This window comes from Myotis brandtii, unplaced genomic scaffold (genome assembly GCF_000412655.1).
Source record: "Myotis brandtii unplaced genomic scaffold, ASM41265v1 scaffold182, whole genome shotgun sequence".
In the NCBI taxonomy this organism is placed as follows: domain Eukaryota; kingdom Metazoa; phylum Chordata; class Mammalia; order Chiroptera; family Vespertilionidae; genus Myotis; species Myotis brandtii.
The window spans coordinates 3,809,136-3,826,110 of record NW_005356751.1 but is presented as its reverse complement, the minus strand read 5'-3'; the positions used below and the strand labels follow the sequence as shown (position 1 = coordinate 3,826,110).

The window sequence follows — 16,975 nt, the reverse complement described above, 5'->3', positions numbered from 1 at the left end:
AGTTACTAAAGTATACATGATTGGTATTTAATATGGGATAAATGTACCTAAATACAAAGGCAATGATACTTGAGAGTAAAGGGAAATCATAACCAAATATGTCCTAACTAAATAATCCTTAGAAGTAAATTCATTTTTCTAAACACAATGGAACACTGCTACTTAATCTATAGATAAATTAGATTTAAATTTGGTGAAAAATATTGAGGAATATATATATACCAGCAGAAAAAGGGACCTTGCCAGGTCTCTCTTAAAATCTTTCTTCCACAGTAGTATAATTTTAGAAGGAATCTATAGATTTGCCAAGGTCCCAACTGGAATCATATGCACTGGCTACTGTATGGACTAAATCTTAGTGACCAACTGGACTGTGTATTATGACAGGCTGTGCATTCTCTACTCATTGTGGCATATGCATTAATTCATGACAGCAAGAAAGAGAATTTAAAAAAACAATTCACTTAAAAATAGTCCTATGAAGAAAGAGAGCCAACAGTGTTCCAGATATAAAAGAAGACAAAATGAAAAGAACTATGACAGTTATAGAGGACACAATGGCGAGATCATAATTATGAAGGGTTTACAATAAACTCAGGATTTATGTCTCAAAAATGCCAAAGACCTGCCATATACTACTACTCCCCTCCTTTTTAACTATCTCCCTATAGAAGCATCTTCAAAAGAAACCACTCTCAAAAATAAAGAAATTTAGATAAAATATAAAGGAAAATAATATGGTAATTAGTGATGGCTTACCTATCAATTAAAATGCTCTAAACCAATCCATGAGAAGACAGGGGAAAGGGGTGATCTTACCTTCCTGGGAAACAATCTCCTGTGGCAAATCATCAATAAAATCTAAGTGCATTTCTATTGGTTCCTCAGATCCCAAAAGATTGTGGTCCACAGTTAAACGGCCCTTCTTTTCCTCTCTTTCTTTCAAAATAACCTAAAAGTCATTACCAGTCTTTCATTACTGATCACTCTTTAAGAATGTACTGAATATAAAATCTTCACTATTACAAAGGTACAGTAGTTTACTTAAACATGGACATGAGGATTTTTGGTTTAGTTGGCTACATAGAAACTGACTGACAAAAAGGAAAATGTAGTTTCAGGTACCGTAGCTGAAGGAGGGTCTAGATCCAAAACAAAGGGAGGAAACTGTGCTCGGTACTATATATCTATACTACAACTATCTAACCACACCTACTTCAGTCTTTAAACCCTGGGTGGCAGCACCTAGCATTACCCTGAAAATGGATAAAATTAAAAGTTTGGAAACCAGGTCATAAAGTTACAATAGATTTACATTTTGCAGTTTTCAATTATTTGGATATGGATTATCTCCTCCTAGTATCAACACTGAGTTAAATAGAGCAGTGCTATTATTTAACACTTATAAAGAAGATGAGGTAAGGTTTGCCTAAAACTACATGATACCACTTAAGTAAGTATTAGAATCCAGAACTTCTAATTCCTCGGGTCCAATGTTTTAGGATGCTAAATGTTTAACTTTAAAAAAAAATCTTATAGAAAGAATTCACTCTTCAGGGCCCTGTTCAATACAGACAGATAGCCATGATGCTATGCTGATGATATATTCCCAACCTCGAATTAACTAGTCATCACCTTTATGATGATGCCTATCAACATTTTATAATAATCTGTTGGCTAAAATGCCACACTACTGATTGCAAAACAGATGTAAATTCTTATTTATCCTCTAAAATAAACATCTCAGATTTTGGTTTACCTTTTTAAGTGCTGTGGGCCGTTTTAGTTTTACAATTTCCTTCTCTTTTCCTTTTTTTGCTTTAGAGGAAGTAATGTCCAAAGAATTAAAGGATGTCAAACAGGGCTGACTTTTGGTTAAAGGTTTTCTGTTAGTAGAATCTTTAGTGTGAAAAGAAGCTGCAGTGACCACTAAAAACAAACAAGAACATTAGTTTTACTACTATAGCCAACTCCATATAGTTTGAAATTTTCTAATGGTAAATCTACAAAAACAAGAACATCCTCTTCTTGTGGAAAAACAGACATCAAATTGTCAGAGCAGCACATAGCCATGTAGCATCGCTCAGATACAGCTTTTATCCATTTTTTCAACCTCTATGAGATAAAGACAAAGCAGGTGCAGACAACTAATTTAGCAAATCTAAAGTAGGGATATTTAAGTTATTAGTTCTACTCTACTTCAGCAACCCTCAAGCATGTCAATTTCTGCAACTGGTCTCCAAACAGAATCATTCTATCTCTGACATTTCAGAACTCTGCACCTCCCCTTATTCTCACTAAATCTGTGTCATATACGCGAGTCACACTTACATGTAGTCTAGCCCTCATTTCAGTCCGTCAGTAAAGAATGATCTCCCTCCCGCAGCTGCATTCTCAGTACTATTCAGCAATTCTTTTCTGCCTGACTGATACCTTCATTCTCCTGTGGCTATCCCCAAATCCTTTACCAGTCTTAAACTTTAATCTCAATCCTCTCACTCTATCCGACACTTTCTTGAAACTGCTATTGTCAAGATCACATATAATCTTGCCACTACCAAATCTAATTCTCTTGAGTCTTCATTCTTTTTTTGTTCCTTTCAGCATTTGGTACCAAAGACCACATCCTTTCCCCCACAAATTCTAACTCTGCCTTCTGTAACTTAACACTCTCCTATTTTCTTATTCTTTCTTAAACCTATTCTCTGGTTCTTTTTCCTTTTGTCCTTTAAATCTGAGCATTCCAATAGCTCTATCCCTGAAGATCTTTTTTCCTGACAATCTTATGTATTTCCATCGCTACATCTCTATTTAAAACTCCCTGACTTCTAACATGCATACATAACTGTAAGTTAAATGGGAATCACCAGCATCTCCCCAACTAGCACTTCAAATACAACAAGTCCAGAGTCTGTTCTTCCCCACAAAATTCTTCTTTCATGATCCTTATTTTGTTAGGTTTCATTACAGCCCTTACCATCACCAAAATCCTTGAAGCCAGAGTTTGTAGTCATTTTGACATGCTTCTGTATTTCATCAGTAAAAAACAAACTAACCTATCAATTCCTTACAAGCCTTTCAAATCTCTATCATCATCTACCTTTTTTTGGATTTTCCTAGAAAATTGATTTCTTTGTAATCAACACTTCCCAATGTAAACACTGGGAACAGATTAGAGGTTAACCTCTATCTACCGGTGAAGACTCCTACGCCCCCTTCAAAGCCCAGTCCAAATGCTATTATATATGAAGTCATGTAATGTAAATACCTCCCTGTGGACATAAATTTCTTTTTTAAAAGTTCATAAAACTTTGCTGGTATCTTCCCTAAGAAGCTATTTTCATTAGTTATTTGTGTATGTCTTTCTCCCTGATTAGAATATAAACGTCTTTCCACTGATGTATCTTTCCATAGCTGTATCCAGAGCACTGCTAAAAGCTCAGTTCCATTCCCTACAGTCCTTTACTCTTAGTGAGATGTTACTAACACTCTCCCCATCTCAACAACATGCAACTCTAAAGCTTAGTATGCATTCAATATTATTTTTACTAACTAGAGGCCTGGTATACGAAAATAGTGCACTTGCGGGGCAGTCCCTCAGCCTGGCCTGTGCCCTCTCGCAGTCTGGGAGCCCTCAGGGGATGTCCAGCTGACGGCTTAGGCCTGCTTCCCACCTAAGAGGAGCAGGCCTAAGCTGGCTGGCCACCGCCACTGCACTCGCCAGCTGTGAGTCCAGCTTCTGGCTGAGCGGTGCTCCCCCTGTGGGAGTGCACTGACCACCAGGGGGCAGCTCCTGCATTGAGTGTCTGCCCCCTGGTGGTCAGTGCACATCGTAGCGACCGGTCATTCCGCCGTTCGGTCTATTTACATATTAGCCTTTTATTATATAGGATAGTTAAGTTCCAAACTGGATGGGTTACTAACGATCAATTTAAATATTTAGCAAACAGAATTAAAGTTATACACTGGTACTTATTTTTTCATTTAAAAACATGAGATCCTTCACAAAGAAACAGAAGAAACAGAAAATTCAATTCTGCCACTCAACATCAGTGCTTTTGATTGGTTCCTTTACCTTCCCTTTATCTTTTTTTTTTTATCTTTAAATTCTTTATTAGTTAAGGAATTACAAATGTGTCCTCATTCCCCCCCATACCTTCCCTTTATCTTATTCATCTTCTAAAACAAAGACTATGAAAAGAAATGAGGAACGTTTGGGAATAGGTCAATGGGGAAAAAGGGGAGGAGGGGGAGGGGAAAGGGGAGGAGAAGGAGAAATAATAATAATAATGAGGAAGCACAGAGCTGCTGAGTTCTAAATTTGACAAGGTTTGCTGAAATATAAGTTACCCTTTCAGTAGAAAGCCAGGTCATTCTCTCTCTCTCTCTCTCTCTCTCTCTCTCTCTCTCACACACACACACAATTTAATAAAAACTTCAGTTTCCCATTTGGTTTTAAATTGGATAATTTAACAGAGAGCCAAATTACTATTGATTCTTCTTTTAACCTTTAAAGAAGAAAAACATTGGGTTGGTTCAAAATGTACACCACCTGATATCTGAACACAGACTTGAAGGACCTGAAGGAATAAGCTATACTGATATCTGAGGAGAGAAAGTTCTGGGAAAACAAAACAGCAAGCACAAAGATGCTGAGCTAGGAGCATGCTGGGTGTGCCTGTGAAACTGCCAGGGAGCTAACATGACTAGAACAGTGTACAGGAGAGAAGAGTGAATAGGGTAGAAAAATAACAGAATAACCTAAGACATGGCCTAAGCCTCTGAGATGATGAGCTACTGAGGGGTTCCCAGCAGCGGAGTGATGTAATCCAGCTTATATTTAAAAAGATCGCTTCTTGTAAAACAGACTATGGTTCATGGGCAGGAAAGGTAGGTTATTAGGTGGGAGGCTACTTAGTGTAGTATAATGATGGGGGCTACTAGGGAGCAGGAAAAAAGCTAGTGACTAGACTCCGGATTTTTTTAGATTCATATAATTTAAATTAATACTATGCAAAATAAATTACCAAAGCCAGAGAGCAAACTACTCAGACTAACAGTATCACCTGTGTACGACAGAGGTCTGGTATTAGTAATTTGCCGTGCTTTCATAGCTTGCTGTTGTTTCTCCAGAGCTGCTAACATGTCCCCCAAATCTAGCTGCACAGGTGTTTTACTCTTTTTTCCAGCTGCCTTTGATAAAGCTTCCTGCAAGGTAAACAAAAAAACATTTACTTTTTCAATTCAAAAGTGTGGCAATTTAAGATGATTCTATTTGTCATTACTTCTGTCCATCCTCGTAAACCTACCAAATAAACTATTACATTTGTTCATAAAAATGAATATATATATATGTATATATACCTGTAATTTTTTTTGCTCCATACTTATTTCTGAATATTCTTGAGCTGTGGCAAGGGCTGCTGCTAAAGCTTTCTTCTTCTGACTTTTTGCGCGTTTAGGAACTGAAGTTGTAATGGGAATTGGAGTCTGAACTATATTGATTGGTGAGTTTTCAGGTAAGTCATCCAACTATAATAACCAGAGAAAAACAACTGTCGGTGATTCCATAAATGTCTAATCATAAGGAAAAACAGTCAAGAATGTGGAACATAGCCCTGGCTAGTGTGGCTCAGTTGGTTGAGCATCAAGGTTGCCAGTCAGGGCATATGCCTGGGTTGTGGGTTCGATCCCCAGTCGGGGTGTGTAAGGGAGGCAACTGATTGATGGTTCTCTCTCATGTGGATGTTTCTCTTGCTTTTTCTCTCTCTCTCCCTATCCTTTCCTTTCTCTCTAAAATCAATAAAAACATTAAAAAAAAAAAGGAATGTGGGATGTTCTGCAGTATAACTGGACTAGACTCTTCAAAGGATTCAGTGTCATAAAGAACAGTGTGAGGTGGTGGAACCATTCTAGACTGGGAAATAATAGAGACAAAACAGCTTGATGCAACAGGTGATGCTTGTCTGCACCCCAGACTGAAAACAAAGTAACTCCAAAGTAAAGTTTTGCAACAATCAGGAAGTTTCAGTATGGAATGTATGTTGTATGATGTCATTTAATTTTCTTGTCCACAATGAAACTAACTATGACTTAAGACAGTGTCTTTGTTCTAGCTAGCTATGTTGACCTGTAATATTTCTGTTCAACATAGCCATAGTTCAAAAGATGTTCAAATATTTTGCTTATATTTTTAAAATGTTTTTATTGATTTTTTTTAGAGAGAGAGGAAGGGAAAAGGGGAGAGAGAACGAGAGAAACATTGATGTGAGAAAGAAAGATCGATCGGTGGCTGCCTCCCTCTGTATGCACTCTGACTGGGGACTGAACCCAAAACTTGGGCATATGCCCTGACCAGGAATTCAACTGGCGACCTTTTGGTGCACAGGACAATGCTTAAATAACTGAGCCACACCAACCAGGGCTTTGCTTATATATTTTTTTAAAAGAGTCACTTACTACTTTTGAAGAAAGTTTCTGTTGAATATTTTCATCTTTAGCATTTCCATTCTCATTTAGTTCTCGAAATCCAACTTCATCCTGAAATAGTTTCATATTTCAAATAAAATCAGTTCAAAGTGATAAACTTTTAAGGAAAACATTTTATAATGCTTAAGAGTAATTAAAAACTGGGAAGTTAACTTTTTTAGTACTAATATTAAACTATTTAAAGTCAGTCTTAAAAAGGAAATCTTGCCCTGGCCAGTGACTCGGTTGGTTGAAGCATCATCCCATACACCAGTGGTTCTCAACCTGTGGGTCGTGACCCCTTTGGCAGTCGAATGACCCTTTCACAGGGGTCGCCTAAGACCATCCTGCATATCAGATATTTACATTACGATTCATAACAGTAGCAACATTACAGTTATGAAGTAGCAACGAAAATAATTTTATGGTTGGGTCACAACATGAGGAACTGTATTTAAAGGGCCAGAAGGTTGAGAACCACTGCCATACACCAAAAGCTTGGGGATTTGATTCCCTATCAGGGCAGGTATGGGAGACAATCGATCAATGTTTCTCTCCCTTCCTTCATCTCTAAAAATCAATAAAAACAAGCAAACATATCCTTATGTGAGGATTTAAAAGAAAAGGAAATCTCATTTCTCTTAAACATACCTAATTTAATTATTCAAGGATGGGGGCATATTCACACATGTCCTTTCCTTGTATTTCTACTATTCAGTTTTTATTAATAATTCTATCCTGATATAGGGTAACAGAAAATAAATTTTAAAAGGAATTTATCACATTTCAGATAATTTGGAAAAAATTTAATCACAAGGCTTAATATGAAGTTCATTAATATATTGCCTGTCTGCATTAACACATACTTAGCATAGTTAAAAGTTAAAAACTAAAAAAAAAATTTAAATTTCCCATTCAAAGTAATTTCTTAACCAGTATGCTGCTTTACATGGAAAATTATATCTAGCCCAGCTGGTGTGGCTCAATGGTTGAGTGTCAACCTATAAATCAGGAAATCACAGTTCAATTCCTGGTCAGGGCTCCTCCTGGTCAGGAGGCAGCTCGTCAATGATTCTCTCTCATCATTGATGTTTCTAACTCTCTCCCTCTCCCTTCCTCTCTGAAATCAATAAAAATATACTTTTTAAAAGAAAATTGTATCATATCTTTAGCTAAATGTAAGTTTGGAAACAATCATATGGTTAAATGCAAATAATAAAACTGCCACAATACTGTTCTTGAAAGAATAATTGAGATGTACTCTCAAGTCTTTTAGGTCAATTACTAAGCTTATCTAATATAATATTCATCTCTAGCCTCTGGGCTCAAGCACTTTTTCCAGCTTAATCTCCATCTATTAACCTATTTTACAGAAACTATGTATGACTCAACAAAAATGAGTTACTCAAATGTGTTACCTGATATGTTCACCATCAGCACAACCAAATCTTACTAATTCTTTTAAATCTATACCAAATGTTATTCCTACCCTGCCCCAAGTCCGAAGAGACTTGTCTCTCCTTTCAACTCCAACTACACTCAAACAAGTATTTAGGAGTGTACATGTCTACGTTCCTCTCAGGGGTAGGGAACATCTGGCCCGTGGGGCTGTATAAGGCCTGAGAAATCATTTGGTCTGGCCCTGCCACAGCATTAGGGGTGACTTAATTAAATGTTTGACCAAATATAGCAGGCTAATTTTTAGACTGATAATTTTATATGGCCCGAGAATGATGTTATAAATATCCACATGGCCCTTGGCAGAAAAAAGGTTCCTCACCCCTGCTCTACTACAAAGCAACCTCCGTAAGTATAGCAGTATGTTTATTCACCTCAATGTATCATTCAGAATACCTTACTTTTACACATATGAATAGGCCTCCAACTAGATGAATCAATAATAGAAATACTGCAATTGGAATATAAAAACTTTCTGCCTGTTAGAGAAAGTAAAAAAACCTTTCTTCTTCCTTCTTCAAGACTCTCCTGACTAGCAGCACAAATTAGACTGAACTATTCAAATCTGAAAAACTTGACAAATAGACTGAACAATAGCAAAAACTGGAGAAAGTTTTATACTAGGTGAAATCCACATAAAATCATGCTCTACCTCTACATGTTACTTCAAAATGATGAATACTCTTCAACAGTTTATAAAAAATTAGTTAATATTAGACTAACTATACAGGGTGGGACATATTATTTGTATCATATGGCAAATAATACAATAATTAATAAAAATAATACAAGAATTAACTGTTTTGGTACTTACAACTGTAAACCTACTTTTGCACCACCCCGTATATAATCAAGACAAAAATGAGTCAATACTAAGTAATTTTAGTCTAACAGTAGTAGAGTCACATGTTAATACATAAAAGTATTACCATAATAGAAGAAAATTATTTTCTTAATGGGAACATCTGCCATAATAGTTTACAAAAAAAGTGTGAAAAAATACCTCAAAATATAAAGACTCAGAATTTGGGTCACTTCTATGAGACTGATTGGGGTTTAACTGCTTATTATCTTGTCTCTTCTGCAAATTCTGTCTTCTTTCTGAGGAAGTACTATGTCCTCGGCATTTGAATCCAACCTAAGTGAACCCCAAAGGGGGGGAAAAAAAACCCAAGTCTTATTATTTTTAAGTAAATTTTTTTTTACGTATAATATACTTACAGCAAAGTATACAAATGTGTACAACTCAATGAACTTTCATGAAAGTGCATAATTTGTTATGAAAGGTTAAAACTTTTGAGAAATGAGGTCATTATAAGAAAAATAGGAAAATGCATTATGTTACTTTTTGTCCCCTATAAATGAATGCTTACATCAGTTTTATTAACAATAGCCCAGAACTGGAAACAATCTAGGTGTCCTTCATTGGGAAAATAGTGAATCGTTGCCCTGGCCGGTTTGGCTCGGTGGATGGAGCGTCGGCCTGCGGACTCAAGGGTCCCAGGTTCGATTCTGGTCAGGGGCATGTACCTTGGTTGCGGGCTCATCCCCAGTGGGGAGCGTGCAGGAGGCAGCTGATCGATGTTTCTCACTCATCGATATTTCTAACTCTCTATCCCTCTCCCTTCCTCTCTGTAAAAAATTAATAAAATATATTAAAAAAAGAAAAAAAAAAGAAAATAGTGAATCGCACTGTGGTATATCCATACTTTGAAACAGTAGTCAGCCACTAAAAGGAGTGAGCTATTGATATACCCAACAATCTGGATAAATCTCTAGGGAATCATGTAAGTGAAAGAAAGCCGATCCAAAAGGACTATATGAGTTCACTTATACAACATTCTTAAAATGAAAAAATTGTAGCAAGGGGAAACATACTAGTGGTTCTAGGGGTTAAGGAGAGGCTGGTGGGGTTGGGGACAGGAAAGAAACATGGTTATAAAAGGGCAACAAGAGGGATTCTTGCCATGATGGATCTGTTCTGCATCTGGACTGTATCAATGTCAATATCTGGGTTGTGATATTGTACTACAATTTTGCAAGATGTCAATATTGGGAGAAACTGAATATTACCTTTTTATTAAACTACTCTAAGTCTTCCAATATCTTTTTAAAAAAAGAATTCCTAAGAAATATTAAAACTTAAAAATCTTGTTTCCAAGAAAATAAATTTAAGAGTAAAATTTTCATTCAGTCACAAATTATTATTATCCTATTAAGGAATTTATAGCCCTAAACAGTTTGGCTCAGTGGATAGCGTGTCAGCCTGCAGACTGAAGGGTTCCAGGTTCAATTCTGGTCAAGGGCACATGCCCGAGTTGCAGGCTCGATCCCCAGTGTAGGGCATGCAGGAGGCAGCCGATCAATGATCCTCTCTCATCATTGATGTTTCTATCTCTCTCTCTCTCTCTTCCTCTCTGAAATCAATAAAAATATATTTTTTAAAAAAGAAATTTACAAAATGTTCAATTGTCATAGGGGCAAGAAAAAAAACATTTTTCAAAATGCATTTTTAAAGTATTTTTTATTCATGCTACATTTTCACTGAGTTGTTTTTTAATATTTTTTTTTTATTTTAGAGAGATAGAAACACTATTGAGAGAAAAAATATCTATCAATCAGCTGCGTCCTACATGCTCCCCACTGGGGATCAAGCCTGCAACCTAGGCATGTGCCCTGGAACCGGTGAACTCTTGACTCATGGGTCAATGCTCAACCACTGAGCAACATCAGCCAGGCTTAAAAAGCATTTTTAAAAAGCATTAAGCATTTGAGGAATCTTAAGACATATTTCAAATTCCCTCTCTTAAGGACCCAATGCAACTAATATGAAATGCCTCTCTTAACCAGGATACTTACAAGACATGAAAGTATGATCTTCATTATCAATTACCCCAAAATTCTAATGATTTAAAGCAGCGGTTGCCAACCGGTGGTCCATGAGGTTAGAAAGGTTGGCGACTACTGATTTAAGGAAACCTTTGCAGCAGCCAGCAGTCGCCAACCAATGGTCCATGAACCACCCGTGAGGTCCAAAAGGTTGGCGACTGCTGATTTAAAGAACTTGAAGGAGATCTGGATGGAAAGTGCTGGTATCCTATATAATAAAAGGTTAACATGCAGATAGACCGAATATCAGTGGTCATTATGACGTGCAGCTCCTGCATTGAGAGTCTGCCCCCTGGTGGTCACTGTGTTCCCATAGGCCAGTGATGGCGAACCTATGACACTCGAACTCATTTTTTTGGTTGATTTTTCTTTGTTAAATGGCATTTAAATATATAAAATAAATATCAAAAATATAAATCTTTGTTTTACTATGGTTGCAAATATCAAAATATTTCAATATGTGACACAGCACCAGAGTTAAGTTAGGGTTTTTCAAAATGCTGACACGCTGAGCTCAAAAGGTTCGCCATCACTGCCATAGGCAGTGGTTCTCAATCTTCCTAATGCCGTGACCCTTTAATACAGTTCCTCATGTTGTGGTGACCCCCAATTTCATTGTTACAAATTAAACATAATTAAAGCATAGTGATTAATCACAAAAACAATATGTAATTATACGTGTTTTCCGATGGTCTTAGGTGACCCCTGTGAAAGGGTGGTTCGACCCCCAAAGGGGTCGCGACCCACAGGTTGAGAACCGCTGCCATAGGGTGAGTGCCGCTCAGCCAGAAGCCGGGCTCACGGTTGGCGAGTGCAGTGGTGGTGGCGGGAGCCTCTCCCGCCTCCGCAGCACTAATGATGTCCAACTGGGGAGCGGGCCTAAGCCATCAGTTGGACATCCCCCCCCAGAGCTCCTGGACTGCGAGAGGGTGCAGGCCAGGCTGATGGACCCCCCATCAACCCCGCAACCCGCTAATCCCGAGTACATGAATTTCATGTACCAGGCCTCTAATATAGACTATAAAATATGCACACAAAGACCTGGAACCACTGGCAACTCCCATGCTTAAACACCTGGTCGTAAAAGACTTGCTATTAAGAAATAGAATTTTTACATTCTTTTGGGAAGTAGGCTATATGCAGAACTATAGGCCAGGAAAATAGTCACATAGCAAATTTAATTCTTCCTTAGAAATGCATGATGATTACTGGGCTACTTTCTATAACCTGTAAGTACCTGTTAAGAAACTAGATAATTTCCCAGATATCCAAGAATTTCTCGGTTTTAAATATTAACCTCATTTTAAAACAGGCTCATGAACATGGAGAGAGGAATACATATGTGATGAAGCAAATATTAGTAAAATGTTAGATAAAATATAGCTGGTATCTATATGAATGTTATCTGTAAAATTATTTAAACTTTGCCATTTAGAAATTTTCATAAAAATATTTTAAAAATTGATTCATGAAAAGATGCTCGTACAGGGTGGTAAAACAAATGCAATTTATAATGTCTAGGTACTAAAAAAAATTTAATTCACATAAATCAACACTGAAATTAGTACTAATAATTAAGCCCCAAGTTAGGGATAAAGAAAAAGAGAATAATTCTTGAGTACAACTCTTCATTTTTTTGGTACAGTCTCTCTCTCTCTCTCTCTCTCTCTCTAAAAAACAAATGCAACTTGATTTTTATACTTGGAGACATAAAGCTCCAGGATTAAATTAAAACCACCAAACTAATGGTCCCAACAAAGTTTATGAGACTCAAACAATTACCTCCTGGAGTAAATAACCTCATTTCTTTTCCAGTTCTTCTAAGAAGAGTTTTATTGATATGGAAGTAGGCATACAGAACAAAACAAAGATCACAGCTCAGCCTCAAATATATACTGAGATTCTTAAATGACTAACACAAAAATAATATAAAAAGATTTAAGTTCTCATACTCCACATATGTAACCAAAAAAAGAAAAAAAAATACTAGAAACTGACGTAATGAGGAATATGTACAAATATATTTCCAGAAAACTATACAATGATTCTGAAGAACACAAAAAATGACTCAAAAATAGGAAGACATACTGCTTTTTGCATAGAAAAATGCTATGACATAAAGGTAATCCATTCTCTATAAGTTGATAGATTAATGACCAATGGAACAAAACAACAGAAGGTCCAGAAATAGATTTCAATATACAAAGGAATTAATTTAATAGGTGATAAAGGTGGTTAGCTCAAATCAGTAAAGGGATGTACTTTTCTTTTCTTTTAAAATATTTATCGCCCTGGCCAGTGTGGCTCAGTTGGTTGGGCATCATCCCATGCAGCAAAAGGATGCCAGTTCAATTACCAGTCAGGGCACATGCCCGGGTTAGAAGCTCAATCCTGGGGAGGGGAGTAGAGGGGCGTGAAGGAGGCAGCCTATTGATGTTTTGCTCTCACATAAATGTTTATGTTTCTCTCTCTCTCTCTCTCTCTCCCTCCCTCCCTCCCTCCCTCCCTCCCTCTCCCTCTCTCTCTTGCTCTCCAAAAATCAATAAAAACAATAAAGCAAAAATATTTTTTAAAAAATATTTTTAATTGATTTTTAGAGAGAGGAAGGGAGGAGGAGAGAAACATGTATGTGAGAGCAAAACATTGATCAGCTACCTCCTGCACCGTCCCAGCTCCAACAGGGATCGAGCCTGCAAACCAGGCATGCGGCCTGACTGGAAATCTAACCGGCAACCTTTTGGTGTGCAGTACCACGCCCAACCAACTGAGCCACACTGGTCAGGGAAAGGGATGCATTTTTCAATAAATGGTACTGGGAGATTTGGGTAGCCATTTGAAAAATACAAAGTAGTATATATATCTCACACCATCCAACAAGACAAACTTCAAATGGAATAAAGATTTAAATGTAAAGAAAAACACACAAGAGCATAAACACACTGGAGGAAAATAGGCAAATTCCTTTAAAACCCTGGAGTAGGGACAAGGCTTTTTAAACTATGATTTTAAAAACCCAGAAGCCATTTAAAAAACTACAACAAAGTCAAGGATATAATAAATATCCTTATAAAAATAAACTTCTTAATACTATTTAAAACACAAAATTTATGCATGACAATAATAATGAGCAAAGTCAAAAATTAAAACCTAGCAAAATATCTGCAACTGGTATTACAGACTAAAGGCTCCTAGAAATGTACATATTTGATAAGAACTTGATCAAAATGATTTTTAAATGTACAAAAAAGAGATCAAGATACAAAACAGGCAAAGAATATGACCAAATTTACGGAAAAATACAAATGCCCCTTAAACATATGGAAAGATGCTGAACTACTTTAATACACATTTTAACGTAAGTGGCACAAATCCAAAACCCTGAAAGCATGTAATTCCTTAGGCCAGGGGTGGGCAAACTTTTTGACTCGAGGGCCACAATGGGTTCTTAAACTGGACCGGAGGGCCGGAACAAAAGCATGGATGGAGTGTTTGTGTGAACTAATATAAATTCAAAGTAAACATCATTACATAAAAGGGTACGGTCTTTTTTTTTTTAGTTTTTTTCATTTCAAACGGGCCGGATCCGGCCCGCGGGCTGTAGTTTGCCCACGGCTGCCTTAGGCTATATAGAGATATGCACTCTCCACATTATTGTTGAAATTATAAAGTGGTACAATATGGTGATATTTACCAAATAACAGAGATGACTTTACCTTTTCACCCAGCAGTCCCTTATCTAGGAATTTATTCTACTACTATACACACATACTTCTAAATGACACTGTAGCATGTCTAAACAGCAACAGTTTTCAAACAACTCAAATGTCCATCGACAGAATTACAGAAATCAATAAAGATATATCAATACAATACTAGGAATTGTTAAAAGATAAAAGTGTAGAAGCCCTAAATATAATATGGAAATGTTTTCATTATATATTGCTCCACATATATTGCTAAGTGATGAAAGCAGAACACAGAACAGATTGGGTAAAACATAAGATACATCCTTGTATTTACTTGTAATTACAAGAAGAAACTCTGGGAAAATATACAAGATCCTAATCAAAGTGGAACAGACATAGGGGGCCGATCCAGTGAAGTGGAGAAGCTAAGGGGAGACAAGAGTGAAAGTGAGACTTCACTGTACACTCTTTTTCATCTTTTGATATAGGGGACAGATACAGGGAAGAGCAGAAGATGGGGAGACTGGTAAAAATGAGATTTTGTATAACCTTTTTCATCTCTTTTATTTTTCAACCTATTCACAAAATAAAACCAGTTTTGAAAAATTAAGTTTATAGATTCTGTCCATCATTTAAAATTAAAGCTTTAACAGAGTATAGAAAGAACCTGCCTTTTCAAATGTTAAAACACTAGTAAAAATATTAAAAATCATTCAGCCAGTGTTGCTCAGTGGTTAAGCACAGATCCATGAACCAAGAGGTTCCCAGTTTGATTCCTGGTCAGGGCATATGCCTGGGTTGCAGGCTCCATCCCCAGTAGAGGGCATGCAGGAGACAGCCAATCAATGTTTCTCTCATCAATGTTCCTATTGCTCTATCCCTCTCCCTTCCTCTCTCTCTAAAAAAATCAATAAAAACATCTATCTATAATAATAAAAGGGTAATATGCTAATTAGACCGGACAAAGCTGGGGCCAGAGGGAAGCCGCCCGGGTCCCGGGTGCCTGCCAGCGGCGGGAGAAGGGAAGCCCAGGTCCCGGGTGCCAGAGGGAAGCTGGGGCTGGTAGCCGGGGAAAGGAAGGCCTACTCTTGCATGAATTTTTGTGCATTGGGCCTCTGGTCTATATATATATAAAAGACTAACATGCAAAGTGTTCCCGTGGGAGTTCGACAGGGAAACCAGGAGTTTGATTGCTTGCTGTGATGTGTGCTGACCACCAGGGGGCGGCGCAGAATGAAGGAAGGCACCAGCCGGCAGCCGGGGGAGGCCCCAGCTGGCATCTGGGAGGCCCCAACCAGCCCTGATGGCTGGCCAGGCCTAGGGACCCTACCCATGCATGAATTTCGTGCACCAGGCCTCTAGTATTTAAATAAAGAATAAAAATCTAAAAAAATATATATTAAAAATCATCGCATGATACAATAGTTAAAATAGCATGCCATGATACAGGTGCAGATTTCTGATAAATGAAACAAAAAGCCCAGAGATAGCACTTAAGGCATAAGAAATTAATCAGAGACACAGAAGCATAGAACAGACAGAGGGAAGGCAGAGGAGAATGTGTGGATGGGTGGAAAGAGATTAACCAAAGAACTTGTATGCGTATATGCATAACCCATGGACACAAACAATAGTGTGGTGAAGGTCTGGGGTAGGGGGCTGGGTGCGGGCTAGAAGGGGACAATGGAGAAAAAAGTGGACATCTGTAACACTTTCACTAATGAAGATAAAAAATAAATTTAAAAAAAGAACAAAAAACATAAGAAATTAGCAAATGATTAAAAGGACAGTGCAAATCAGAGAATAGGATGGATTACAACGTTAGGACAATTGGTTAAATACTTTGAAAATCTACATCAATACATGGTACCATTCACCAAACTTAATCTCGGATTTTTAAAAGTCTTGAAACATTAGTCTATTGAAAAGTAGCAGAAAATACAAGTGAATATTTGATTTCTGAAAGACATTTTAAGCCTAAAAATAATCAGAGATTGCAAAAGGGGAAAATATTTTGACTTAAAAGGAAAAAAAAAAGAATTTGCATGTCAAAAATCAAACAAGTAACATGCTTAAGAAAAGTATGACAAAGCATCAGAAGTAGAAAAGAAAACACTTTGTTCAACATCTATCTCTAGTTCTTTTGGAATGAAGAGATACAAAATAAAACTTAACAAACCATATGTATTTTCATAATTTTCTTTTTTGTTGTTCTTTTTCCATTTCTCACCAGTTTTGAGGTAGAGAGGAAATATTTTTCCATATCAGTATTACTAGAGGCCTGGTGCACAAAAATTTGTGCACTGGGGGGGGGTCCCTCAGCCCAGCCTATGCCCTCTTGCAGTGTGGGACTCTTTGGAGGATGTCCACCCCAGTGGGGACCCTCACCCCATGGAGGTTTGGCCAGCCTGGGTGAGGGGCTGATGGCTGTTTTCAGGCTGGCCATACCCCCTTTAGGGTTGGGGTCCCCACTG

General features: G+C 37.4%; 1 protein-coding gene across 5 annotated transcripts in view; it reads right to left on the bottom strand.

Annotated features, from left to right (window-relative positions):
• The window catches only part of SECISBP2L (SECIS binding protein 2-like), a 62,912-nt gene that overhangs the window by 21,763 nt on the left and 24,174 nt on the right, over window positions 1-16,975 (bottom strand). For 3 of the 5 annotated variants that reach the window (XM_005863966.2, XM_014537827.1, XM_014537828.1), the window contains exons 8-13: window positions 8,930-9,064; window positions 6,460-6,540; window positions 5,365-5,532; window positions 5,067-5,208; window positions 1,760-1,929; window positions 820-952 (exon numbers count right to left, since the gene is read on the bottom strand). In XM_005863966.2, the coding sequence (XP_005864028.1) occupies window positions 820-952; window positions 1,760-1,929; window positions 5,067-5,208; window positions 5,365-5,532; window positions 6,460-6,540; window positions 8,930-9,064 (829 nt within the window). The remainder of the gene's footprint in view (window positions 1-819; window positions 953-1,759; window positions 1,930-5,066; window positions 5,209-5,364; window positions 5,533-6,459; window positions 6,541-8,929; window positions 9,065-16,975) is intronic. The other 2 variants (XM_014537829.1, XM_014537830.1) reach the window with 2 other exon arrangements.